Source organism: Tachyglossus aculeatus, chromosome 2 (assembly GCF_015852505.1).
Source record: "Tachyglossus aculeatus isolate mTacAcu1 chromosome 2, mTacAcu1.pri, whole genome shotgun sequence".
NCBI lineage: Eukaryota > Metazoa > Chordata > Mammalia > Monotremata > Tachyglossidae > Tachyglossus > Tachyglossus aculeatus.
In genome coordinates this window covers 88017181-88043356 of record NC_052067.1, presented here as the reverse complement: position 1 = coordinate 88043356, position 26176 = coordinate 88017181, and the positions used below count along the sequence as shown (strand labels likewise).

Genomic DNA, 26176 nt, shown 5'->3' with positions numbered 1-26176 from the left:
CTCCTACCAACACCACACCTCAGTACCACTCAGTTACTCTCTGCCTCTCCTTCAACTCTTGCAAAGGAGTGGGAGGAGGAGGGAGACAGACTGCAATCTGAGGCTCCATCAGATGGAAAACATAGACCCCAAGTGGCACCATGGACAAGGAAGAGGAGGAAAAAGCCATCTGATATCTGGCGTAGTTAGTGGCAATCCTAGTCCAGCCAACAGTAAAAGCTAGTGGAAAATGCCACTTTCCTTCAAATGCAAGAGAAGCAGCATGGCCTAGTGGATAGAGCACGGGCCTAGGAGTCAGAAGGACTTGGGTTCTGATCCTCTCTCTGCCACTTGTCTGACGTGTAACTCTGGGCAACTCACTTCACTGTGCCTCAATTACCTCATCTGTAAAGTGGGGGTGAAGACTGTGAGGCCTGTGGGACAGGGACTGTGTCCAACATAATTTTACTTGTATCCACCCCAGCTCTTAGTACAAAGCCTGGCACTAAGTAAGCACTTAATAAATAATAGTATCATTATTATTGCAGTACACAAGCAAGATACAGGTCATGTACATTTCTTCTAGTTTTGACATATGTCATAGACAATTCATAAAAGCAATATTGGTCAGCAGTGACCTCGTCTCTTCTACTTTCACACATGGCAAAAAAAAAACCCCTGAATAAACATGGTTTTATTATTACCATCAGGCTCTTTAACAACCACCTCTTGTTCTTCTTGTCGATTTTCCCTAGACTTCTTGATGTTTTCCAGTTCTGTCCAGTAATCCTCCATAGATGTCTCTTCCAAAGAGTCTTGGGAATTGGATCGGTCAAATGGTGGACTGCCTGTGGCTTTTGCGGTGTTTTCATGGTTCATGGAATATTGGCCTGATCTGCGACTGGAAATACAAGAAAAATCAGTGACAAACTTTCTCAGTGCTGGGGCACAGTGTTCCTTTAAAAAAAATGGCCTTGAATGAAATAGGGTGAAATGTACTTTGAACTCTCACCCATAAAGCCTGGGAGAATGTTCAGGGAGGCAACGTTAACAAAGAAATTCCTCTGATTTCTTATTTGTGGAATCAACATAGAAATAGTGGGATGTTGGGAGGTGAGCTTTAAAATGTTAAGGCAAACTTTCTGTTTAGAGGAAGGAAGTACAGTGCACGCTTGAACCAGAAGCCCATTGAAACTTTTCACTTCTCAAAGAATGTGTTTGTCCTGGCAAGAATTTTCTTGTAAATTTCCATGAGATGAATGCTCAAAAAAAAAGGTGGGGGAGAGGGATAGAGTTTTGAGTAACAGTATTGTTACACAGAAGAAGGCATTTCATAAACACACCTGCTCCTTCAGGCAGGACTATCAAAACAAACACAAAGTAGACACCCTTTAGCTTATAACTGATTCATGAATTCAGTATTTTTTTCTGATAAGATTCAGAAACAGAGTGGGCTTGTAGTCACGCATATAGAATACAAACACCAAGGCTTAGAAGGCCCAGCTTTAGTTTGGGTAACATCAGCAAATATTGAAAATCATAAATATTGCAATAGAATCCTCTGGAGGGAACTGAAACGACAGACACCATGGCAAGCCCCTACCTGCTTACCAGGTGAAACTGCCCTGGCTCTATATTAAAGGAGGAGAAGAAAATCTGTGGCTTTTTTTAAAAAAACACATGTAGAGGGTTTGAACAAAAATTCTTTCTACTTCAGTGCACTTGCACTTTTCAAAATTCTGGCCCTACTTTGAACCGTCAATTTCTCCTAATGTGGAGCTGGTTGATGTTCAGTGTTTTTTTTTTTCAATGTTGCGTCCATACTCACTTTGCAACATTTGCTAGGCATGTGGAGTAGAAATATTGCAGTTTAATCCAAAAAACTGTTCAGTGAATCCAGCATATTCTGCAATTGCCAGCTCACTGGTGGAGAGAGGAGTCTGGCAGGACACCCAATGTGGGAAACATGAAATGCTTTCTAGTTTGTGATAGTACACTTTCCTGAAAACACACCCTTTTGGTAATCTTAACATTTGGATCCCAAAATACCAAATGAAAAGAAAGTGGAAATGAAATAAATATTCACTGGCCTGCGGATAGATTTGGCTTTTCCTAGAGGCAAGTCTAAATTTCAAGGTCAATTCTAATTAATGTCCTAAAAATCTCACTGACCTCCAAGCTTTTAGATCCAGCCCCAGAAAATTCAAGTGCTCTTGCTTTGAGAAGCAGTGTGATATAGTGGATAGAGCCGAGGCCTGGCAGTCTGAAGGACCTGGGTTCTAATCCCAGGTCTGCCACTTGTCTGCTGTGTAACCTAGAGCAAATCTCTTAACTTCTCTGCACCTCAGTTATCTCCTCTGTAAAATGAGGATTAAGACTGTGAGATCCATGGGGACAGGAACTGTGTCCAACCTTATTATCCTGTATCTACCTCAGCTCTTAGTACAGTACGTGGCACACAGTAAGCACTTAATAAATACCATTATTATTATTACTGCTTGTCCAGCCAATCAATTCATCAATCAATAGTATCTTTTGAGTGCCTCCAGCATGCTACCCTAAGTATTTGGGGGAGTATAGACAAGGTCCTTATTAGATGGCTACTGACAGAATCTGTGGAGGCTCTAGAACCAGATTCACTGGACATAATGTGCTGAGCACACAGTGTAATTAAAGGATGTGTCATCCCACTCCTAGGGCAGTCTCAAGGGGGATGCCTGAACCTCCCTTTTAATCCAGAGCCATTGTATTCTCCTCCCAGATCTCTGTGAACATAGGCACCACATCCATGCCATGGCACTTGGCAATAGGAGCTGCAACCTAGGGAAGATAGGTGCTGGGTGCCACATCTGCACCAGTCAGGAGACTGGCCAATTGAGACCCAGATAGCCTGGGATAAAAGTTGGTAAACAGTCATCATAGTCCTTGCCCTTGAGGATCCTATAAGAAAAACATAGTGGCCACCTGCCCAAAGCCCTGGTTTGCCCCAGAATAACTTCATACCACCATGTTTTCCTCCACTCCAACTTGAGCTGGGGAAAAAAATGTACGTCTTGTATTGTCTTAGGCTGTCGGTCGAGTCATCTCTGACCCATGGAGATGCCATGGACACATCTCTCCAAGAACGCCCCACCTCCATCTGCAATTGTTCTGGAAGTGTATCCATACAGCCTTCTTGGTAAAAATATGGAAGTTGCTTACCATTGCCTCCTTCCATACAGAAAACTTGCATCTCTACTCTCGACTCTCTGCCATGCCACTGCTGCCCAGCACAGTGGAGTTTTGACTTGTAGCAGATCACCTTCCACTTGCTAGCCACTGTCCAAGCTAAAAATGGAATGGATATGCCGCTACTCAACTCTCCCCACCATAGTCATGACTAATAGAGTACTGGAAACTCTCCAGGTGCAACCCTGAGAGGGGAAATGTACATCATCCCAGTTCAAATCATTATTATTTAAATTTTTCTTCTTTACTACCCTCCAACTGGGAGGGAAAAATTTAGAATTTTTGGATTGACTTATAAGGGCATTTTTCCATTTCAAAATCTGAATTACTAAAACTTTGCTGAATCTTTTGCCGTACACTCTATACCTCCAAAGAATGACAAGGACCTTAGAAATAATTCACATTTCAATCATTCCATTGCAAATGATTCTAGAAATTCAGCAGGTCCTTCAGACTATGCAGGATCAATCAACAGTACATATCGAGTGCTTACCCTGGGCAGAACACTGTCCAGCACTTAGAAAAGTGCTTTTCACATAGTAAGCGCTTAACAAATACCAAAATTATTATTATTACTAAGCACTTGGGAGAATACAATATAAGAGAGTTGCAGAATATAATAGAGTTGGTAGAGATGTTGCCTGATGACGAAGAGAAACCATAACAGTAATATTTTTTCTGATGCAAACAAAAAATATTCACTTAAATTTAAAAAGCTTGGGGAAAACTGGGGTCTCTGGCATGTCAGAGGACTCTGGTGCAGGGGAGATTCAGCATGATAGAGTGAGAGGGGGTTAGGAAAGGAAGCAATATAAAGCAGTTAGTTACACTGGTCCACTCCACCTTTAAGTCCTCAAGGAAAAACCCTTTGTGCCTATTAGTGTAAAGCTTCAGTCTAGGGTTGAGAAAACAAAGGAATTCTCTTTTGATTCACTTTTCATATTTGAGAACCATGCCATTTCATACACTAATCTCACTCTTTGGATAATAAGAACTCAATAAATATAGATGATTGATTGATTGATGATAATAATATCAATTGCTTGATTGATAAAGGTTGCCTAAACTCAAAGTCAACATTATAACATTCCTTTGTACCTTGGTTTATCATTAACAGACACTAAAATGAGCACTTCCTTAGATAAGCTTTATACATATGAGAACTTCCTTTGTGAAGATATGATGAAGAAATTTGTTTTCTAGGAACCAAAAACCTTGTCCTTGGCATATGCATACCTATAATCTCAGGTGTAATACTCTACCTGGTTCTTGGGGTGTAACACATGCCCTGGTTCATTACTGAGACTAATTTATTAGCCTGGGATAACTCATCAGTATTTTTTGATGGGCAGTTGAACACACTTTGGGATCTCTTTCTGGAATGCTACCAATTCAGGAAAGGGGTAGGAGTATTAGTTCACTGAAGCCAATCCCTGTTTTAACACAAATTGCCCAGATGTCTTCAGGGTATTTCAAATGAGCTCTCTTAATACTGGACTTCATTCTTTCTCAAAATTCCTGCATAAGAGAATGGTCCCTGGGATTTAGGCTGTGGTTCTTGATCCTTTTAATTACAATACCTTCAATTTTCCTACCATTTTTGTTTCCCTAATGCTCTCACATCAGTAACAGTATTTTATTCTCCCAGTTCTTTGTGAGCTAGAGCACCTCTAATCAGGAAACTGTAGCCCACAGAGGTTCAGTGACTTGCCCAAGGTCACAAAGCAGGTCACTAACAGAAACTCCGGACTCACTGATAGAGTCTCTGTTCCACAAGGGGTTCACAGTCTTAATCCCCATTTTACAAATGAGGTACCTGAGGCTCAGAGAAGTTTAGTGACTTGCCCAAGATCACACAGCTGACACGTGGCAGAGTTGGGACTAGAACCCACATCCTTTTTGACTCCCCAGTCTGTGCTCTATCTATTTAGGCCATGACGCTTCCTTAGGTCATACTGTCTTCCCTCTGAATACTGACAGCACTGTACAAGTGGCTTGAATTACTTAGAAAATGTTGAGTTCCCTGGACTTGAGGAGTTGGAAAATCAAATGGGAAAAGTAGTAGAGATATGTTTATAAGTATTCGATAATTATCAGAGAATAAATGTAAATAGAGAAGGGAAGAAGCAAGAAAACATGAGGGCTAAGGGGGCTGATTGGGAGGCATGATTGGACTGGTGACAAGGGGAAAAGATATGAGAGAAGGGATATAAAAACCCTCAGTGTCCTGAAGCAGCAATGGCTGGGAAGTGTGGGCTACTGGAAGTCTGATTTAGTTGTAGTGAAACCCCACAGTGCCTTCAAAAAAGTGGCTGATTATTTTTAGAACGATGAAACAGGGAAGTCTCTCCTTTCTCCTGGATTGCTACAGGGGACATGATCAATAAACTTCATAAAGAGGGCTACAGATTAAGTCTTGAGGATCTTGGAAATCCCCAAAATTTCAATACTTACTTTAAAGCAATTTCTTTGGAGTAGTCACAGCAAAAAGGAAAAGTAAACTGAGTGATAAATACCAGAATGGAAGGAACTGGTTTCCTTAGGCTGCAAAGTTCATTTTCATGAGGAAGCTGGAGGCTGACCTTCATGTTATGGGCTCTTCAACAAGCTGAATGCCTGTTCTGATAAGCCCTACTGAATGCCAACAGATATGCTTGTTGTGACTTGGGAGACTACGAGCCGTATAAAAAAGAAAAATCCCCAGTTTACCAAAGTATTTGCTCAAATGCAGAGAAAATTCAAGCACTAATCCTTTCTGAATGAATTCCACTGCTGATCATAAAACAAGGCATTCAGATTTTTTTCCCCTTGACTGTATTTGTTAAGCACATACTATGGGTTAGGCTGGGATAGATACAGGCTAATCAGGTTGGACACAGTCAGTGTCCCACATGGGACCCACAGTTTTAATCTCCATTTTACAGATAAGGCACAGAGAAGTGAAGTGTTTTGTCCGAGGTGTCACAGCAAAAATGTGGAGGAGGCGGGATTAGAACCCAGGTCCTTCTGACTCCCAGCTTCATGCTTTTTCCACTAGGCCATGATGCTTCCCGTATTGAAGGGTGTTTCTAAAATGACGCTGGGTAGCCACTACTGCCCTTTTCCCTACTGTTTTGGAGAACCTAAAGGAGATAAGACAAGAGGATGGAGAAATAGGCAGATGGAACTTGTGAAAAGTTGCTACACCTACCACCCACATGGGCAATTCAGTTTCAAAATTCTCTCCTCTTGATATCCTTGACTATGAGTTTTTTAAATTTTTTTTTAAATTGCCATACTTTTTATAAAGCACAAGGTATTCATGAGCAGGCATCTTTATTCCTCTCCATAAGTTTATCAACAATAAAACTGTAATTATTTGGGGCATGTTGGGATTTGTGGATGTTATGGATAATTAAATGTTTTCACTGAAATTGCAGTTTATAATTATGGAATTCTTCCTTTAACCACAATCTTTCATTCATTCATTCTTATTTATTAAGCGCTTACTGTGTGCAGAGCACTGAACTAAGCTCTTGGAAAGTACAATTCAGCAACAAAGAGAGACAATCCCTGCACACAACGGGCTCACAATCTAGAAAAGGGGAGACAGACATCAAAACAAGTAAATAGAATTATGGATATATACACATCAAAACGAGTAAACAGGCATTAATATAAATAGAATTATAAATATGTACATATATTCACAAGTACTGTGGGGCAGGGAGGGAAGACAGAGCAAAGGGAGGGAGTCAGGGTAACGGAGAGGGGAGGAGGAGCTGAGGAAAAGGGGGGCTTAGTCTGGGAAGGCCTCCTGGAAGAGGTGAGCCTTCAGTAGGGCTTAGAACGGTGGAAGTGTGATTGTTTGTGTGATCTCTTAACCTTTCTCTCCCACTCACCTACTCCTCATAAACCTGCCCCATTCCCTCATAGAGATGCCCTACCTCTCAATCCCCTTCAACTTTCCCAAGTCATCATTCCTCATGGTCTTTCTATATAACCTAGCCACTAGCAACACAAATCCATATCCTCAACACTACTCTCTCCACAGAACTCAACTCCCTAAATCCCCTGTTTTTACATCAATCTTGTAACTAACTCACAGCACTGGAGTACCTCCACTGTATGCTTCCATTGCCCTTGCTCTCAAGCTGTGGCATGCTACTGGTCAAAACACAAGAGATGAAGGTGACCTTCTCCACCTCAAAGTCATCCTCACCTGCTATAACTCTGACCTCTCCTCCAGCAAGCAATAATACTACTCCATCTTTATTGACACTTTAGCCCAATGCCTGTGCCATCCATTTCACCTCCAAATCCCGACTCCCCCTCCCCCAATCTTGCCCCTAATGACCCTGTCAAATATTTCACTGATAAACTGAAGGTATCGGACATAATCTCCCTAAAATCTCACTTGCATTTCTCCCATCCTTCCCTGCGATATCCCAAGAGGAGACCTCCATCCTTAGCTGCCTTCTCTAAGGTCGCTAATGATCTCCTTCTGGCCAAATCCAATGGCCTCTACTCCATTTTATTCCTCTTCGACCCTTCAGCTGCCTTTGCCATTGTGGACAATCAACCAATCAATGGTATACACTGAGTGCTTTTCTGTGTGCAGATCAGTGTACTAAATGCTGGGGAAAGTAAAATATAACAAAAGCCGGTAGACAAGTTCCTTGTCCACAAGGAGCCTACAGTGTAGAGGAAGGAGCTTATAGACTATAATTTCTTTTCCAGACAGGGAACGTATCTGCCAAATATGTTCTACTGCCCCAAGCACTTAGTACAGTGCTCTGCATATAATGAACGTTTGATAGATATCACTGATTATGATTGATCATCTCATTCGCTACCTTGCTGGTTCAATCTCTCATCCTATCCCGACTGGATTACTGCATCAGCCTCCTCTCTGATCTCCCATCCTCCCGTCTCTCCTCACTTCAGTCTATACTTCACTCTGCTGCCTGGATTATCTTTGTGCAGAAACACTCTAGGCATGTTACTCCCCTTCTCAAAAATCTCCAGTGGCTGCCTGTCAACCTACGAATCAAGCAAAAACTCCTGTCTCGGCTTCAAGGCTCTCCATCACGGGGCCTCCTCCTACCTCACCTCCCTTCTCTCCTTCTACAGCCCAGCTGGCACCCTCTGCTCCTCTGCCACTAACCTCCTCCCTGTACCTCGTTCTTTCCTGTCCCACCATCAACCCCTGGCCCACATCCTTCTCCTGGCCCGGAATGCCCTCCCTACACACAACCACCAAGCTAGCTCTCTCCCTCCCTTCAAGCCCTACTGAGAGGCTCACCTCCTCCAGGAGGCCTTCCCAGACTGAACCCCTTTTTCCTCTCCTCCTCCCCATCCCCCCGGCCCTACCTCCTTCCCTTCCCCACAGCACTTGTATATATTTCTACAGATTTATTACTCTATTTTACTTGTATATATTTACTATTCATTTTGTTAATGATGTGCATATAGCTTTAATTCTATTTGTTCTGACGATTTTGACACCTATCTACATGTTTTGTTTTGTTGTCTGTCTCTCCCTTCTAGACTGTGAGCCCATTGTTGGGTAGGGACCCTCTCTATATGTTGCCAACTTGTACTTCCCAAATGCCTAGTACAGTGCTGTGTACACAGTAAGCGCTCAATAAATATGATTGAATGAATGAATCTCATCTTTCTCACCACAGACAACTTGCCCACATTCTCCTGTTCTGGAACTACCTCCCTCTACATATATCCATCAGGGCATCTCTTCTTCCAACTTCAAAGCCCTACTAAAGAGCCCAGAGACCTTCCCCAATGAAGGCCTCATTTCCCAGTCTAAAGCCCTCTCTTCAGTGTTGTCTACACACTTAGATTTGTTTCCCTTAAGCACTTGGATAATTACCCCTCCCCATCACACTTCTGTACATATTCTTCTGCTTTTTCTGCTATCTGTAATTTAAAGTGTCTCCCCAACCAGACTGCAAGTTCTTTGAAGGCAGGGATCATGTCTATTAACTCTTTTATATTGAATCCTCCCATGCACTTAAAATAGTGCTAAGCACATAGAACTCACTAGTTACCATCAACTGATTGAAGAGCTGTGGGTACTATAGTACCACAGAGCACCAACATAATCAGGTGCTTTCTTTTTGTGCCTTCAGTGTGGAATGAATTGTCAGGAGCACATTAGTCTTTTCCAACATGCATAGAATTGGAGAAGATCTCACTGTCATTTAGGGTGGTCATTCATCTGAATCTTTGCCAGGCAATTTGGTTTTCAGCTGGTTTGTGCCCATCAAATACTGGGAAGAAGTTTTTTTGTTTGGGGTTTAAAAAAAAAATCAGATACCTGGGTATCTCTCTTGCTATTTTCCTGCTCATGTTTTAAAATAAATTGGCAATGAACCTACACAATTAGCTGGATAGCTTGATACAAATCTTGCCTTTGGCATAATTTAAAGTCAAAAGGAACTCTCAATTCATATAAATAGATCTTCAGGTGGCAATTATGAAATGGCATCTTTTTGAGGAAATGGTGGGAGATGAGTTGTTTTCTGTCATTACTCAATTTTTACAAAGAGGCTTTGCGGAATCATTGGCACAACTAGTAAATTGAAGAAAATGAAGTTTTTTTGGATAATTTCTCCTTAGTAGATACAAAGAGAGAGGAAACAACTGTTTTCCTAGAGGGAAATAGAATTTAATTACCAACTATTTTTCAGTATTCAGGGTGACCCTTCTAAATTAGTAATGGGTTTTAAGCCAGCTTGGGTTGGAATAAGTTCTCCAAATTTTAATGTTCAGAGAGCCCATGATTCAATTCCGCAATGGCTACATAATAAGGCCTTTGTTATTTCAAAAATTGGATCTCCAGTTCCTGGACGGGACTAAGTTAAAGATAAAGGGATTGAGAAGTGCAATATGTATCATCTTATGTATGATGTCTTTCCATTTCTGCTTTAACCAAACTTTACTTGAAATTCTTGTGTTTTAGAAAGATAATATTTTAACTCCAATTTAATATTAATAAAATATTGAATATTTAATTAGAAAATTGAATACAAGTAGATCTGTCTAGGTAAAATTCTGACACCTGGAACATTCTGGATAGGGTGGTAAGAAATTCAGTTTTGTTCCAGAAAGCACAGTTTTCACCCAGCTGGGCCCCTGTCTCATCCAGTTTTGGTGCTGGCTCCCTATGCCTGATATTTAAACGTACAGCCTTGCTCTGTCTTGTCTCATCCCAACAGGTTCTGCAGCTCAGAAACATTATCTTGTTTTCAGAGACCCATGAAAAGAACAAGTCAGCAAAAATTTCAGAAGACAAAGAAGAGTAGGTAAAAGATTCCTAAACTACTGTGTTCCAGTAGGTAGATTATTTCTGATCCACCCAGGGTCAGTAAGTGGTTACTGGCTTCCCTCTCATTTCAACTAGCTCAGGACTTAAGAGCTGAAGTTGGAGGTACTAGAAGGTCCTATAATGTCCTACACATACTGAGATTGACTCCAGAAATATCACATTCAGTTTTTCCCCCAAACCTGGAGACATAATAAAATTAACCCTAATAACAAAGGGCCCTACATCTTCAGGCACAATATAAAAATATAAAATAGTTTTTGACAATAATCTGAGACCTGAGAGTTGAGCAAACATTATGGTATATTTAATGATCTAAACAAGGAACTTCAATGCTTTAAAATTATAGCAAAGGAACAACAGAACACACAGATGAGCTGGAGGCTCTAAATTCATATTGAATCACCTACAATATTTGTTATTCCTGATCTGCAAAACCAACCATAGAAATGGTGATAGGGTTACATGTTCTTGCAGTGATCTGGAAACCTACAGGCTATTACTTCTGAAGAGGGACCGATTCATTTTCTTTTTTGGAGAAAAATTCAGTTATGGTGAGATGAAAAAGCATGTGCTACTTGGGTAACTCCTTAGCCTCCTCAGCCCACAGTATCATTTAGAAAACCGTTTCCCTTCTCTGTAGACAGAGTTTCATGACCCTGAAAATCTCATCTCTGGCCTCCTACATGACACTTTGATTTCTTTCTGTAGCACTGCCTGATACATGTAGAAGTTTAGAGAAGCTAACCACCTACCAAAGTCTCCCGTCTGAGGACAAAAGACCCAAATTAAGTTTCAACTAGGATATCCATACCAGTTGATCAAAAATAATAGGGTTCAGATACTCTTCAATACAAAATTACAATATAATGATGATTTATAGAAAGTCCACTGCATATAGAGGTGACTGGACAGGTTTGCTCTCAACAAAACTAATGCTGCTTATATCCACAAACCCATTTGAACCCTCACTTTTTAAAATGGCATTAGTTAAGTGCTTACTATGTGCCAGGCACTGTACTAAGTGCTGGGATAGGTTCAAGATAATCAGGTTGGACACAGTCCCTGTCCCACAAAGGGCTCACAGTCTTAATCTCCATTTTACAGACAAGGTTATTGAGGTATGGAGAAGTTGTGAATTGCCCAAAGTCACGAAACAGGCCAGGGGAGGAGCCAGGATTAGAACCCAGATCCTCTGAGTCCCAGTCCTATGCTCTTTCCACTCGGGAACACTGCTTCTCACTTCTGAAACTAAGCAAACAGCAGGCTAAAGATGAGTTTGCTGACTCCAGTGACATACTTATTTACTGAGCCCACTGAACTCCTTGTAAACTCCTGTTGTGCAGGGATTGCATCTAACAACGCTATCGTATTTTACTTTCTCATGTGCATAGTACAGTGCTTTACAAACAGTAAATAATGAATACTATTGATTAATTGATGGATGAGACAAGAATGAACAAAGTATGAAATGGGATTAAGATCCCTGTTGTCCCTCCTTCTGAAGTTGAGCTCCCTGTGGGACCATGCTTGATCTGATTGTCTTGTACCTATGCCAGTGCTTAGTACAGTAGTTGAAACATAGCAAACACTTAACTATTAGAGGAAAAAGTCAGAAGACAGAGTATGACTCAAAAACCACAAAAATTCAAGGAAACAGATTGCAAAGCTACTCAACTAAAAATAAACGTTGAATGTTCAGACGTAAGGCAAAGTGAATAAATGCTACTTCTCCGGCCAATTCAAATATATCATCAAACTCTAATTATAACTCTAACCTCAAGTTAATCCTAAATTTACCCTAATTAGGTTTTCTGATAATTAGGGTTAGAAATAGCATTTTTTTTTATTTTTACAAAGCAAGTAGTAGGCATGTACTCATGACAGTATTCACTGAACACACTTTGTGTTCTGAGCATTTAAGCACCTACTCTTTACTGAACTTGCACTGCTTGCAGAATAATGCAGTAGGTATTTAGAAAAGTACAATAAATGACCTAGTCCCTGCTCTTGAAGATATTTTTGAAAGTTTGGCCCATAGGAGAAGAAAAACATCAGAAGGATAAGGAATGTTCTGGATAACTCTATAATTCAAAAGTCCATAATCGGAGTGTGGGCCTTTTGGGGATGTGATATATCAGGAGAAATCCACAGAGCTGACTAGATCTGAGTCAGAGCCACATCATATCACCCTTATCAATCAGGGAACTTCAAAATTTTCAGCTCACTTGTTGCTGTACCAGCTGATGCTTACATCCATACACCCATGCAACAATGTTGCCAAACTCTATGAACATCCGGAGGGCACTGGGCAGAAATCCAAAGAGAAGCATGCTGGCATGTGGGGAGGGTTACGTAGGCTGATTTTAAGTAGAATTTTTCCACCATACAATGGAATAGTGGATACAGCACGGGCCTGGGAATCAGAAGGTCATGGGTTCTAACCCCTCCTCCACCACTTGCCTGCTGTCTGTCCTTGGGCAAGTCACTTAACCTCTCTGTGTCCGTTACCTCATCTGTAAAATGGGGATTCAGACTGTGAACACCATGTGGAACAGGAACTGCAACCAACCCGATTTCCTTGTAACCACCCCAGCACTTAGTACAGAACCTTGCACTTAAATACCGTAATCATTATTCTTATTCAAAATGTTTCAGGGAAATCGAGACCTTTTGTACATTTCAAGTGCTTGTAAGGAGAGTATTTTATACATAAACAGAAATTAAACTTCCACAGCTATGCCTAATCAATACCAGATGGTATCTGATGGAGGGGAGTAGAGGGATGTCAAAACAATAATGGCAGCTATGTGACTCTTGAAATAACCTCCCTCCATCCACTTATTCATAGCACCAACATTTAGGGTGGGTTTTTAATCTTGAAATAACCTCCCTCCATCCACTTATTCATAGTACCAACATTTATGGTGGGTTTTTACTCTCTCTAATTAGGTGTGCCACATCTCCTTCTTGGAGTCAGAAGAACTGGATCCTAATCCTGGCTCTGCCACTTAACTGCTGTGTGGCCTTGGACAAGTCATCGAGCTTCTTTGTGCCTCAGTTACCTCATCTGAAAAATGGAGATTGATACTGTAAGCCACATGTGGGACATGGACTGTGGCCAAGCTGATTATTTTGCATCTTCTTCAGCACATAGGAGGCACTTAAATACCATTTTTATTAAAAAAAAAAAAAAGAAACCTGAAACCATGGGCAGCACTACCTCATTTTATTGAAAGAACTGGCACTAATTCCATGACTTGGGCTAAGGCTGTTTCCGAATAGCTCCAATTGATCTCGGCCTAAATAAGTGTTCCAAGTGGGACACACTGGATTCCAGTGGTGAAAACACACTACTCTGACCACACCACCAGATACTATACTTAGAGTCTCCTCGGGCATTCAGTGAATGAGTTTTTCTTCTCTAGAAATGTTTGGTCCTACCTGCAATAGGGATCCCTGTTCACGGCCTCTTTTTGTTGCCATGACTGAAGTCCGAAAATGACAGGTTTTTTTTTTCCCCTCATCCTCTCCCTTCCCTTGAAGTTCAACTTGTTTAGAAGTACAGTTATGAATACAAGGCCCTATTGTATCGTTATTAATACTGGGCATTTATGCAATGCTACATCCTTTTGAAGCAATTATCAACAAGTTTAATTAAGCTTTTTCCAGAGGTGGATGTAACTCTGTGCCATCCCTAGGCAAATTTCTGTTCTCCTCTCTTCCCACCCACAACACCTTTGAGAGAGGAGGAGGGATGGGAGGAACAGAGGAAATGGTTAGTGGAGATAGAGCAGATATTTTGGTTCATCTCTCTGTAGGTGTAGCATACTCCATTTCCCAGAAAAGCAGCTCTCTCAGAATGATCATTTCATAATGTGCCATCCACGACCACAGTGAAGTTGATCACATGGAAAAATCCACCACTCCTCTTCACCCTAAAATTAACTCCCATTTCCCAGAAAAGGAAAAAGGGCAGAGAAAGGAGAAACTGCTTGCCTGAGATCTCTAAACCAGAGTTTTAGCAAGTAGTAATATTTTTAGTATTGTTTATTCATTATTATTTTAACTGTGGCATAGTGCTTGTCATAGTTTACATGCCAAGCACTGTTCTAAGTGTCGGGGTAGATACAAGATCATCAGGTCCCTTTTGGAGCTCACAAGAGGGAGAACAAGTATTGAATCCACATTTTGTGGATTAGGAAACTGAGGCACAGAGAAGTTTAACAACTTGCCCAAGGTCACACAGTAGACAAGTGGCAGAGCCAGGATTAGAAGCCAGATCCTTACTCCCAGGCCCTTGCTCTCTCCTCTAGGTCACGCTGCTTCTCTAGAGAGAAGCTGCTCTAGTAGAGCTCAGATAACCTGATGTCATTTAATCATGTTGGCATGTGACGAAAAGCCTCACCAGTTCCTCAACCAGGTTTCCAATAGCAAAATTTCTTGATGAACGTCAATATGCATTTACTTGGATGTGTTTTCTGTCAGTCAATTCAATGGTCTTTATTGAGTGCTTCCTCTGTATAGAGCATTGTACTGAGTGCCTTGGAGAGGACAATAAAATAAGTAACAACAACAACAGTGGTCTTTGGTACACAGTTACCGTGCACTGGGGTAAATACAATTCAGTGCTATCAAAGCAGACACAGTCTGTCCCACATGGGGTTCACAGTCTAAGGGATAAGGAGAGTGGGTATTTAATTCCATTTTACAAGTGAGGAAAATGAAGCATGATCATAATCATACAGTAGTCGAGTAGCGGAGCTGGGATTAGAACAAGGATCCGATTCCCAGTCTGTGTTCTTTCCACAATAATAATAATGGCATTTATTTAGATCCTACTATGTGCAAAGCACTGTTCTAAGCACTGAACGGCACACTCATAATTCCTGCCTTAAAGGATTTTACAGTCTAGCAGGGAAGACAGGTATTTTAATGAATTACAGGTAGGGGAAGCAACCAAGTAGAAAGATATGTATATGAGTGCTGTGGGCTGTGTTGAATACTTAAGTGCTTTAATCAGAGCATTTTTTCCCAGTGTCTATTAGTACAGCGTTCTTCACAAAGAGTTTAATAAATACCACGTCTACTACTAGTAGAGTCATGAAGGCACTTCTTCAATGGGGTTCTTCCAGGCTGGGATTCTGTTTCTTATTTGTTCATTCATGCTCTCACCCAAAAAGTATGAAGCAATCATTGTGGACATGACACCTCCCCGGCTGCCCTGAGGGGCACAGAATGCTGGATGGCCAAGTGAAGGTCAAAAAGGACAGGAGCTCTAGTTAACAGCTTAGGTCAGAGGTGCCTTGGCTTTAGGAAGGGAAGACGTAAACAGTCAATCAGTAGCCCAGGGTTGGACTATATGACTGGTTAAGGAGGATGGGAAGGAGAGGAGGATCAAAGAGGGAATCAAGGGAAAGACAGATGAAAAGGCATCCCATTCAATGGCATTTATTGAGCACTTACTGTGTGCAGAGCACTGTATTAACTGATTGGGAGAGTTCAGTATATCAATGTAACAGAGTTGGCAGATGCATTCCCTGCTCCCAATGAGCGTACAGTCTAGAAGGGGAGACAGACATTAATATAAATAAATTACAGATATGTACATAAGTGCTGTGGGCCTGAGGTGTGAAGCGGGCAGGCTGTGAATAAAGGGAACAAATCAGGGTGATGCAGAAGGGAGTGAGAGAATGGGAAATAAGGGCTTACTGAGGGAAGGCCTCTTGAAGGAGATGTACCTTCAGTAAGAGGAACAGAGGGAGGAAGCTAGAAAAGGATTCAGCAGGCTAAAAGTAAGGAAGAAATGTGAAAGTAGAGTTCCCTCAACTAACCCTGTACCACAGTTTAAAGCATTCCTCTAGTATCTTAAAAATTCAGCAGACCAAATCCATCAGTATTCAATCCTCTATCCTGATAGAGGCACGAGTAAGTAAACAGTGCTCTTTAATGGCCATTCATGAAAGTCCCACTGTTTATGACTATGTTTATGTTGTTGCAGAAATTTTAACTGGGTTGACATTCAAGATTTCCTGGATCTCAATTCCAAATCTTTCTTTGTGGAATTACCATTACCACTGGGGTATTTCCATCCTTGATCATCCTTTAAAGAAATAGGTAAAATGCAATTGATTTTTTGAAATCACCTTAGAAAAATCCCCTAACATCCTTCCATGTAATAACCAAAAACAATAATGCCTCTTGAAAAACCTTACTCAGGGGACATCCTGTAAGGGTTATTCACTCTCCAGCTGAGGTCAACTGCAGTGATGCACACAAATCAGGGCAGAATGTATACCCACTATTTTAATGGCTTAATTTATTTCAGGGAAATTAGCCTCTAAGACAAGTCATCACTACAGGCTAAAGACTAAAGTGCCCTTATCTAGCAGCTGCTGCTTAACAAAGAACAGTTCTAAGAAAGCCTTCATCCAAATGCTGAGCTAAAACCACATTTTAACCAGTGGGAATTAGCTGACCTGTGTTATCTCTCATTGATGGATTGACTGATTACAGCCCCATCTTCTATGTAAGATGCATCAGGACTTCTGGTAATCCTCTGGGATAATATTTTAGAGACACTGAACACCTGGCACAACTTTGGTTCAAACCTTAACGGTGACCTTTGGGAGGAAAAAAAAGAAAGAGAAATTATACCAGGCCATTGTGTTTGATGTTTACTTTTAATCTGTTTCTAATCCTCCTTTGCTGCAATTATAACCTCTCCTTTCACCACTTTGTATTATTACCCAAGCATTCACCTCCAACTAATTACAAAGCCTCCTTTATGCCAGGAAGTATTAGACTCTATGAAATCACTTTTCTTCAAGCTGAGTCAAGGATGTTTTGAATGACTCCACTTCCACTTGAGTACCTACCAGGCTGGTAGGAACTTAATTTGTGACCTTGGAGAGCTTTCCACTTGCATGTTATTTGCAAGTTCTGGGCTGCTATGGATTACAGCAATAAAAAGCAAATAAAAAACAACAACAAAAATGAAAAGCGAGAAAGTCAGAAAGGAAGTTAACTGGGCATTTTTCAGCTTCTTCTGATCAACTAGCTCATCCAACTGGGATCAGAACCCAATGGGAATGGTGCCCAGTACTAAGTATTTGGGTAAGTTCAGCAGAGGTACAAAGCCTGCCCCAAATGAGCTTACACTCTAACGACGGGGCTGACATCAAAATATTTACAAATGGAGCAATCAAAATAAATAATTGACTGTACAACTGATCATACATACATATACAAGTGCTGAGGAAGGGCATAAATTACTAAATTCTAGAGGTGGCCTCTGAGCTGATACAACTTAGGTCATTTTAAGTTATTAGGGACGGCTTTTTGGAAGAAAAACAGCATGCCTTGATGGAAAGAAAATGGTTCTAGGAGTCAGCGGGCCTGGGTTCTCTTAAGGTTGTGAGCCACCTGAGGGAGAGGGACTGTATTTCCCAACCATGCATTCTCTCCTAGTGTTTAATATGGTGCTCTGCACACAATAAGCATTTGCTACTACTACTACTATCAGTCAGTGGTATTTACTGAGCACTTTATGCAGAGCACTGAACTAAGTGCTTAACACTGTCTTAGCTCTTCCACTTGCCTGTTAAACTATCAGAGTTCTTACTATTAGTAAGTGGGGATTGGAGAGGGTCCTGAACATGGGGAGAGCTATGGTTGGCTGGATTAGTGGAGGAGGGGGGAATTCCAGAGTGAGATAGTTAATTTAGGAAGTGAAGAGAGCTGTGAGGTAAATTGCAGGTGATCAAGAAGATCCTTTGCTTAATTCGGAGGAAAAGGAGGAGTCTTTGGAGAGATGTGCTGAGTAACAAATCAGGATGAACTGTACAGCAGCACATAATATTGAGATGGGGGGATACAGAGAAGCAATGCGGTCTAACAGACTATGGCCTGGGAGTTAGAGAACCTGGGTTCTATTTCTGGCTCCGCCACCTGCCTTTTGTGTAACCTTGGAAAAGTCACTTTAATTTCTCTGCACCTCAGTTTCATCATTTGTAGAATGGGGATTCAATACCCAGTTCAGTACCTTTACTGCCTCCAACTTAGACTATGAGTCTCACGTGGGACAGGGACTTGTGTCCAGTCTCATTACCTTAGAACTACTCCAGTACTTAGTACATTGCTTGAAACGCAGTAAGATTTTAATCAATCAATCGTATTTATTGAGCGCTTACCGTGTGCAGAGCACTGTACTAAGCGCTTGGGAAGTACAAGTTGGCAACATATAGAGATAGTCCCTACCCAACAGTGGGCTCACAGTCTAAAAGGGGGAGAATAATTGTATTTTAAATACAATTATTATATTATTATAAATTATGGATTGGAATGGGGAGAGGATGGAGTCAGGTAGAAAGTGAGAAAGTTGATGCCATAGTCAAGCCATGAAATGACAAAAATAATGATAATAATGACAACATTTGTTAAACACTTTCATTCATTCATTCAATCGTATTTATTGAGTGCTTGCTGTGTGCAGAGCACTGTACTAAGCGCTTGGGAAGTACAAGTTGGCAACATATAGAGATGGTCCCTACCCAACAGCTGGCTCACAGTCTAGAAGGGGGAGACAGACAACAAAACAAAACATATTAACAAAGTAAAATAGAATAAATATGTACAAATAAAATAGAGTAATAAATACATACAAACATATACACATATATACAGGTGCTGTGGGGAGGGGAAGGAGGTAAGGCGGGGATGGGAAGGGGAAGGAGGGGGAGGGGGGGAGGGGGCTCAGTCTGGGAAGGCCTCCTGGAGGAGGTGAGCTCTCAGTAGGGCTTTGAAGGGAGGAAGAGAGCTAGCTTGGCGGATGTGTGGAGGGAGGGCATTCCAGGCCAGGGGGATGACGTGGGCCGGGGGTCAACAGCGGGACAGGCGAGAATGAGGCATGGTGAGGAGCGGAGTGTGCGGGCTGGGCTGTAGAAGGAGAGAAGGGAGGTGATGTGGGGGGGGGGGGGGGCGAGGTGATGGAGAGCCTTGAAGCTGAGGGTGAGGAGTTTTTGCCTGATGCGTAGGTTGATTGGTAGCCACTGGAGACTTTTGAGGAGGGGAGTAACATGTCCAGAGCGTTTCTGCACAAAGATGATCCGGGCAGCAGCATGAAGTATGGATTGAAGTGGGGAGAGACAGGAGGATGGGAGATCAGAGAGAAGGCTGATGCTGTAATCCAGTCAGGATAGGATGAGCGATTGAATGAGCAGGGTAGCGGTTTGGATGGAGAAGAAAGGGCAGATCTTGGCAATGTTGCGGAGGTGAAACCAGCAGGTTTTGGTGACGGATTGGATGTGAAGGGTGAACGAGAGAGTGGAGTCGTGGATGACACCTCTGGGCCAAGCACTATTCTAAGCACTAGGGTAGATACAAGGTTATCAGATTGTCCCATGTGGGGCTTACAGTCTAAATCCTCATTTTACAGATGAGGTAGCCGAGTTACCTAGGAGTTAAGTGATTTGCCCAAAGTCACACAGCTGACATGTGAAGCCAGAATTAGAACCCACTACCCATGACTCCCATTCCCTTTCCACTAAGCCACCCTGCTTCTTAGACAAGGTCTTGAACCATGGTGGTTACAGTTTGAATGGAGAGGAATGCGAGATCAAGCAAATGCTTTGTAGGAAGTACTAGTGGGATATAGCAGTGGATTGAATGCAAGTGATGGAAGACAGTGAAGAGTAGAAAATGACCCCAAGATGGGGGACTTCTTTCTGAGCCTGGACCTGTGGGTTGACCAAAGGAAGTCACTTGAGAGCAACCATTTGCTCTAACAAGGCTCATAATCATCATCAGTGGTATTTATTGAGCATTTACTATGTGCAGATGTCTGAAATGAGCACTTGGGAGAGTATCATAAAACAGAATTAGCTGATACATTCCCTGCCCACAAAGAGTTTACTGGCTAGAGCTGGAGAGAGACATTAATATAAATACATAATTTATAATATATAATTTATTGATATGTACATAAGTGATGTGTGGTTGGGGGTGGGATAAATATCAGATGTCCAAAGGTCACAAATCCAAATATATAAATGACAAAGCAAGAGGGAGCAGGGGAAAGGAGGGCTCAACCAGAGAAGGCCTCTCAGAGATGTAACCTTAATGAGGCTTTGAAGGTAGGGAGAGTGGGGATATGGCATAAATATGTATATGGAATGAGAGGGAGTTCCAGACTAGGGGGAAGATATGGGAAAGGGGTCAGCGTTGAGATAGAAGATATCAAAGCCAGTGCCTAAGAAGGCACTAGAGGAATGAAATGCGAGGGCTGGGCTGTTTTAAGAGATCATTCATTTCATTCAAAATCATCATCATCAATCGTATTTATTGAGCACTTACTGTGTGCAGAGCACTGTACTAAGCGCTTGGGAAGTACAAGTTGGCAACATATAGAGACAGTCCCTACCCAACAGTGGGCTCACAGTCTAGAAGGGGGAGACAGAGAACAAAACCAAACATATTAACAAAATAAAATAAATAGAATAGATATGTACAGGTAAAATAAATGAATAGAGTAATAAATATGTACAAACATATATACATATATACAGGTGCTATGGGGAAGGGAAGGAAGTAAGATGAGGGGATGGAGAGGGGGAGGAGGGGGAGAGGAAGGAGGGGGCTCAGTCTGGGAAGGCCTCCTGGAGGAGGTGAGCTCTCAGTAGGGCCTTGAAGGGAGGAAGAGAGCTAGCTTGGCGGATGGTCAGAGGGAGGGCATTCCAGGCCCGGGGGATGACGTGGGCCGGGGGTCGATGGCGGGACAGGCAAGAATGAGTTACGGTGAGGAGATTAGCGGCAGGGGAGCGGAGGGTGCGGGGTGGGCTGTAGAAGGAGAGAAGGGAGGTGAGGTAGGAGGGGGCGAGGTGATGGAGAGTCTTGAAGCCGAGGGTGAGGAGTTTCTGCCTGATGCGCAGATTGATTGGTAGCCACTGGAGATTTTTGAGGAAGGGAGTAACATGCCCAGAGAGTTTCTGGACAAAGACAATCCGGGCAGCAGCATGAAGTATGGATTGAAGTGGGGAGAGACACGAGGATGGGAGATCAGAGAGCAGACTGATTCAGTAGTCCAGATGGGATAGGATGAGAGCTTGAATGAGAAGGGTAGCGGTTTGGATGGAGAGGAAAGGGCGGATCTTGGCAATGTTGCGGAGCTGAGACCGGCAGGTTTTGGTGACGGCTTGGATGTGAAATCGGTGAGGTAAGGTAGGAAAAGGTAAGAAGATTGAGTGCTTTAAAGCCAATGGCAAGGGTTTTTTGTTTGATGTGAGTTGGATGGGCAACCCCTGAAGGTTCTTGAGCAGTGAGGAGAAAGACTTTTTTTTTAATAAGGAAAAATGGTCCATGCAGTAGAGTGAAATATGAATTGGGAGAAACAGGAGGCAGGGCATGAGCCTGTGAGTCAGAAAGACTTGGGTTCTAATTCCAGTTCTGCCACTTGCCTGCTGTGTGACCTTGGGCAAGTCTATTAACTTAGTTGTACCTCAGTTACTTCATCTGTAAAATGCGGGTTTAGACTGTGAGCCCCACATGGGATAGGGATTGGGTCCAACCCAATTTGCTTGTATCCACCTTTTACAGAGTTTTTACAGTGACTGGAACACAGTAAATGCTTTAATACCACAATTATTATTATTAGGCAGAAGCAGTAGTCAAGGTGGGATACAACAAGTGCTTGGATCACCCTGGTAGCAGATTGGATGGAGAGAAAAAGGTGGAATTTACTGATGTTGTGAAAGTTGAACCAACATGATTTGGTGACAGATTGAAAGAGAGTGGTGACAACTCCAAGGTTACAGGTTTGTGGGATAGGAAGTCTAGTGGTATTGCCTAGAGTAATGGGAAAGTAGAGCAGAAGAGAGGTTTGGGGTGGGAATACAAGGAGTTCTATTTTAATCATGTTTAGTTTGAGGGGTCAGCAGAATATCCAGGTAGAAATAACCTGACGGCGGGAGGAAATATGAGACTGAGGAGAAGGAGAGAGGTCAAGGCCGCAGTTGTAAACTTGGGAATTATCCACATAAAGACGGTAGTTGAAGCCATGGGATGAAATGAGTTCTCCAAAGGAAAATAGAGACTACAAAGGGATCCAGAACTAAGCCCTAAAGGACTCCCACTGTGAGACGTCTGGAGGCAAAGGAGAAGTGTTCAAATAGACTGAAAAAGAATAGTCAGAGAGACAGGAGGACCAAGAGAGGACAATGTCAGTGAGGCCAAGTGTGGATAAATTTTAAAGAAGGGAGTGGTCTACAGTGTCAAAGGCCATTGAGAGGTTCTGGAGGATTAGGACACAGTAGTGGTTGTCAACATTGGTGAGAAAGTCATTGATTACCTTAGAGAGAGCTTTTTTGGGGAGTGAAGGGGGTGAAAACCAAATTGGAGAGAATCAAGGAGAGAATTAGGAGGAGAGGATGTGGAGACAGAGGGTATAAACCACTCTCTCAAGAAGTTTGGAGAGGAATAGTAGGAGGGAGGGGGGATGATAACGGGAGAGAGGTGTGGGATCAAGGGAGGGCTTTTTTTTTTTTTTTAAAGGACGGGACTATGTAAGCCTATTTGGAAGAGGTGGGGAAGAAGCCATTGGAGAGTGAATGGTTGAAGATGGCAATCAAGGAGGTATGAAGGGAGGGGATAAGTGTTCTAATAAAGTTTGAAGGGGTGCAATCAGAAGCAGAGGTGGATGGAGTAGATTTTGAGGAGGAGGAGAGAGACTACTTCTTGAGATCCTGCAGGGAATGTAGGGAAAGTCAAAAAGGGCAGAGGAGGGGGTGGATTAGAGAGGAGCTGGGGAGATTATAGGGAGATAATACTTGACGGTTTTAATTGTTTCATGAAGTTTGTGACCAGGTCATTAAGGGAAAGGGATAGAGTGGGTAGGGGGACTGGAGGTTTGAGGAGGAAGCTAAATGTCTGAAACATCTGATGGGGTCAATGGGTATAAATATGAGACACAGCATGGCTTAGTGGTAAGAGCTTCAGTTTGGGAGTCAGAGATCATGGGTTCTAATCCCGACTCTGCCACTTACCAGCTGTGTGACTGTGGGCAAGTCACTTAACTTCTCTGTGCCACAATTATCTCATCTATAAAAAGGGGATTAAGACAGACCCCACATGGGACAACCTGATTACCTTGTATGTACCCCAGTGCTTAGAACAGTGCTTGGCACATAATAAGCACTTAAATACCATCATGAGTATTATTATTATGGAATTGAATTAGGAAGGAGAAGTATTGTTGTCTGGCAGTGGGGATGGGGAGGAACGAATTGAAGTAAGATTGAATTTAAGGTGGAAAGGTCAGAGAGTTGTCTGGATTTCTGCCAATTGCACTCCACAACTTGAGGCTCTTATAATCCAACTTTGCTCTATCGAGGTCTCTAACATTTTCTTCAGCCAAGACTATGCAAGGGTCACCAGTCCTATTTAGTTCATGTACTTTACCTTATACTGACTTTACCTTATATCTGCAATACCTTACCTGACAGACTTTACCTTATATCTGCAATAGTTGAAATCCAAAACATGTTTTTACTCTAAGTGAAAGGTGTCCCAATTTTTAGAATAGTGGTTTAGCACAGGCTGAGTGAATAGAACAATTATAAAGTCATGAAAGTCTTAGAAATTGCATGGTTATTTTTACAAATGACTCTCCAAGCCTTTGGAGAAAGCACTGTGTAATCAGGAGACCTTGCAGATACAATGGCTTGGCATGTTGGTATACATAAAGCCAACATTTCACAATTACTTGAAACATTAAAAGCATAATCTTTTAATTTTCCTTCTTAAATACAATTAATAGCATTTATTAAGTGCTAACTGTGGGCAGGGCACTGTATTCAGGGGGAACTCAACACAGACCCTGTCCCTCAGTGAGCTCACAATCTATGAATATTGTAACAGAAAAATGCCTTACTTTCTGGATTATAGTTTTTAAAATCATTAATAGAATATAATCATTTATTTCCTTTTTGTTGACATTGAAATGGAAACTTTTACAAGAGAAAAGTAGTGGAGAACTACAAGGGGTTGTAGATCTTTGCCATTTAAGATATTACCATAGATGTGCCTCAGTTACTTCATCTATAAAATGGGGACTGAGATTATGAGCCCCACATGGGACAATTTGATTTGCTTGTATCCACCCCAGCACTTAGTACAGTGCCTGGAACAAAGTAAGCACTTAACAAATACCATTATCATTATTATTAGATATGAAAGTGCATTCCCATAATGAATTATGGTATTATTGAAAACATTTCTAAGGTCTTTTCAAGACACCTACATAAAATGGCCTCCCCTTCATCCAAAGAGTAGTGACAAATCTACTCTAGGTCATTTCTCTTTTTTTTTTCCTAAGGAATTTGGAATCTCTAATTTTTCATCAGCCGATATACTAGAAAACAGAAACATTCTTAAAATAACTCCAGGCAATCAGTGGTACTTATTGAGCACTTACTCTTTACAGAACAATGTTTAAAGTGCTTCGGAGAATAAAATACAATAAAGTTGCTAGATATGTTCCCTGCCTACAAGGAGCTTATAGTCTAGAGAGGGAGACAGACTTTGAAATAAATTACCGATAGGTACAGAAGTTCTGTGGGGCCTACTGTGGGCTGAGTATAAAGTGCTTAAAGAATACAGATCCAAGTGCATACGTGATGAAGAAGGGAGAGGATGTAGGGGACATGAGAGCTTAATCAGGGAAGACCTCTTAGAAGAGATGTAAGGCTTTGAGGTGGGGAGAGTGTTTTTCTGTAGTATATACTGGGGGAGGGAGTTTCAAACCAGAGGGAGACATGGACAAGGGGTCAGAAGTGACATAGACAACATCAAGGTACGATACATAGGTTGGCATTTGAGGAGAGAAGCATGTGGGTTGTGTTGTAGTAGAAAATCAGTGAGGTAAGGTAGGAGGGGAAGAGCTGAATGAGTACTTTAAAACCAATGGTAAAGAGTTGCTGTTTGATGCAGATGTTAATGGGCAACCACTGTAGGTTCTTGAGGAGTGGGATACATGGAGTTAAATTTTCTTTATAAAATGATCCAGGCAGCAAAAGGAAGTAAAGACTGAAGTGGGAAAGACAGGAGGCAGGGAGGCCAGTGAGAAAGCCTATGCGAAAGTCAAGGCAGGATAGGATAAGCGCTTGAATCAGTGTGATAGTTTGGATAAAGGGGAAAGGGAGGAGTTCCGTTTTGGATTCAATTGATGTGTTGGTGGGAAATCAAGCACAGATGTTCTGAAGGCAGAAGAAAATGCCAAACTACAAAGAAGGAGAAAGACAAAGGCTGGAGAGGACAAAGGAGGGAGAATAAGAAAGGGCTATGAGAGATTTGACACAGGGGGTTTCCAATAGGAGGTATGATTTTACTAGAGCTTTGAGGAGCATTAGAGTGGCAGACAGCTGGATATGAATGAGAAGGTTGTTCCTGGTGGAGGGAAGGTGTGAGCAAGGGGGGCGGGGAGAGAGAGAGAGACTTGATTGAGGCACAATAAGTAGGCTATTAGAGGAATGAAATATGCAGGCTGGGTTAGACTGTGAGCCCATTGTTGGGTAGGGGCCATCTCTATATGTTGCCAACTTGTACTTTCCAAGTGCTTAGTACAGTGCTCTGCACACAGTAAGTGCTCAACAA

General features: G+C 42.0%; 1 protein-coding gene across 1 annotated transcript in view; it reads right to left on the bottom strand.

The window, feature by feature from the left end:
* The window catches only part of ARHGAP18 (Rho GTPase activating protein 18), a 139149-nt gene that overhangs the window by 69477 nt on the left and 43496 nt on the right, over positions 1-26176 (bottom strand). Inside the window, exon 2 of the mRNA XM_038741204.1 lies at positions 684-880. Coding sequence (XP_038597132.1) covers positions 684-880 — 197 coding nt within the window. The remainder of the gene's footprint in view (positions 1-683; positions 881-26176) is intronic.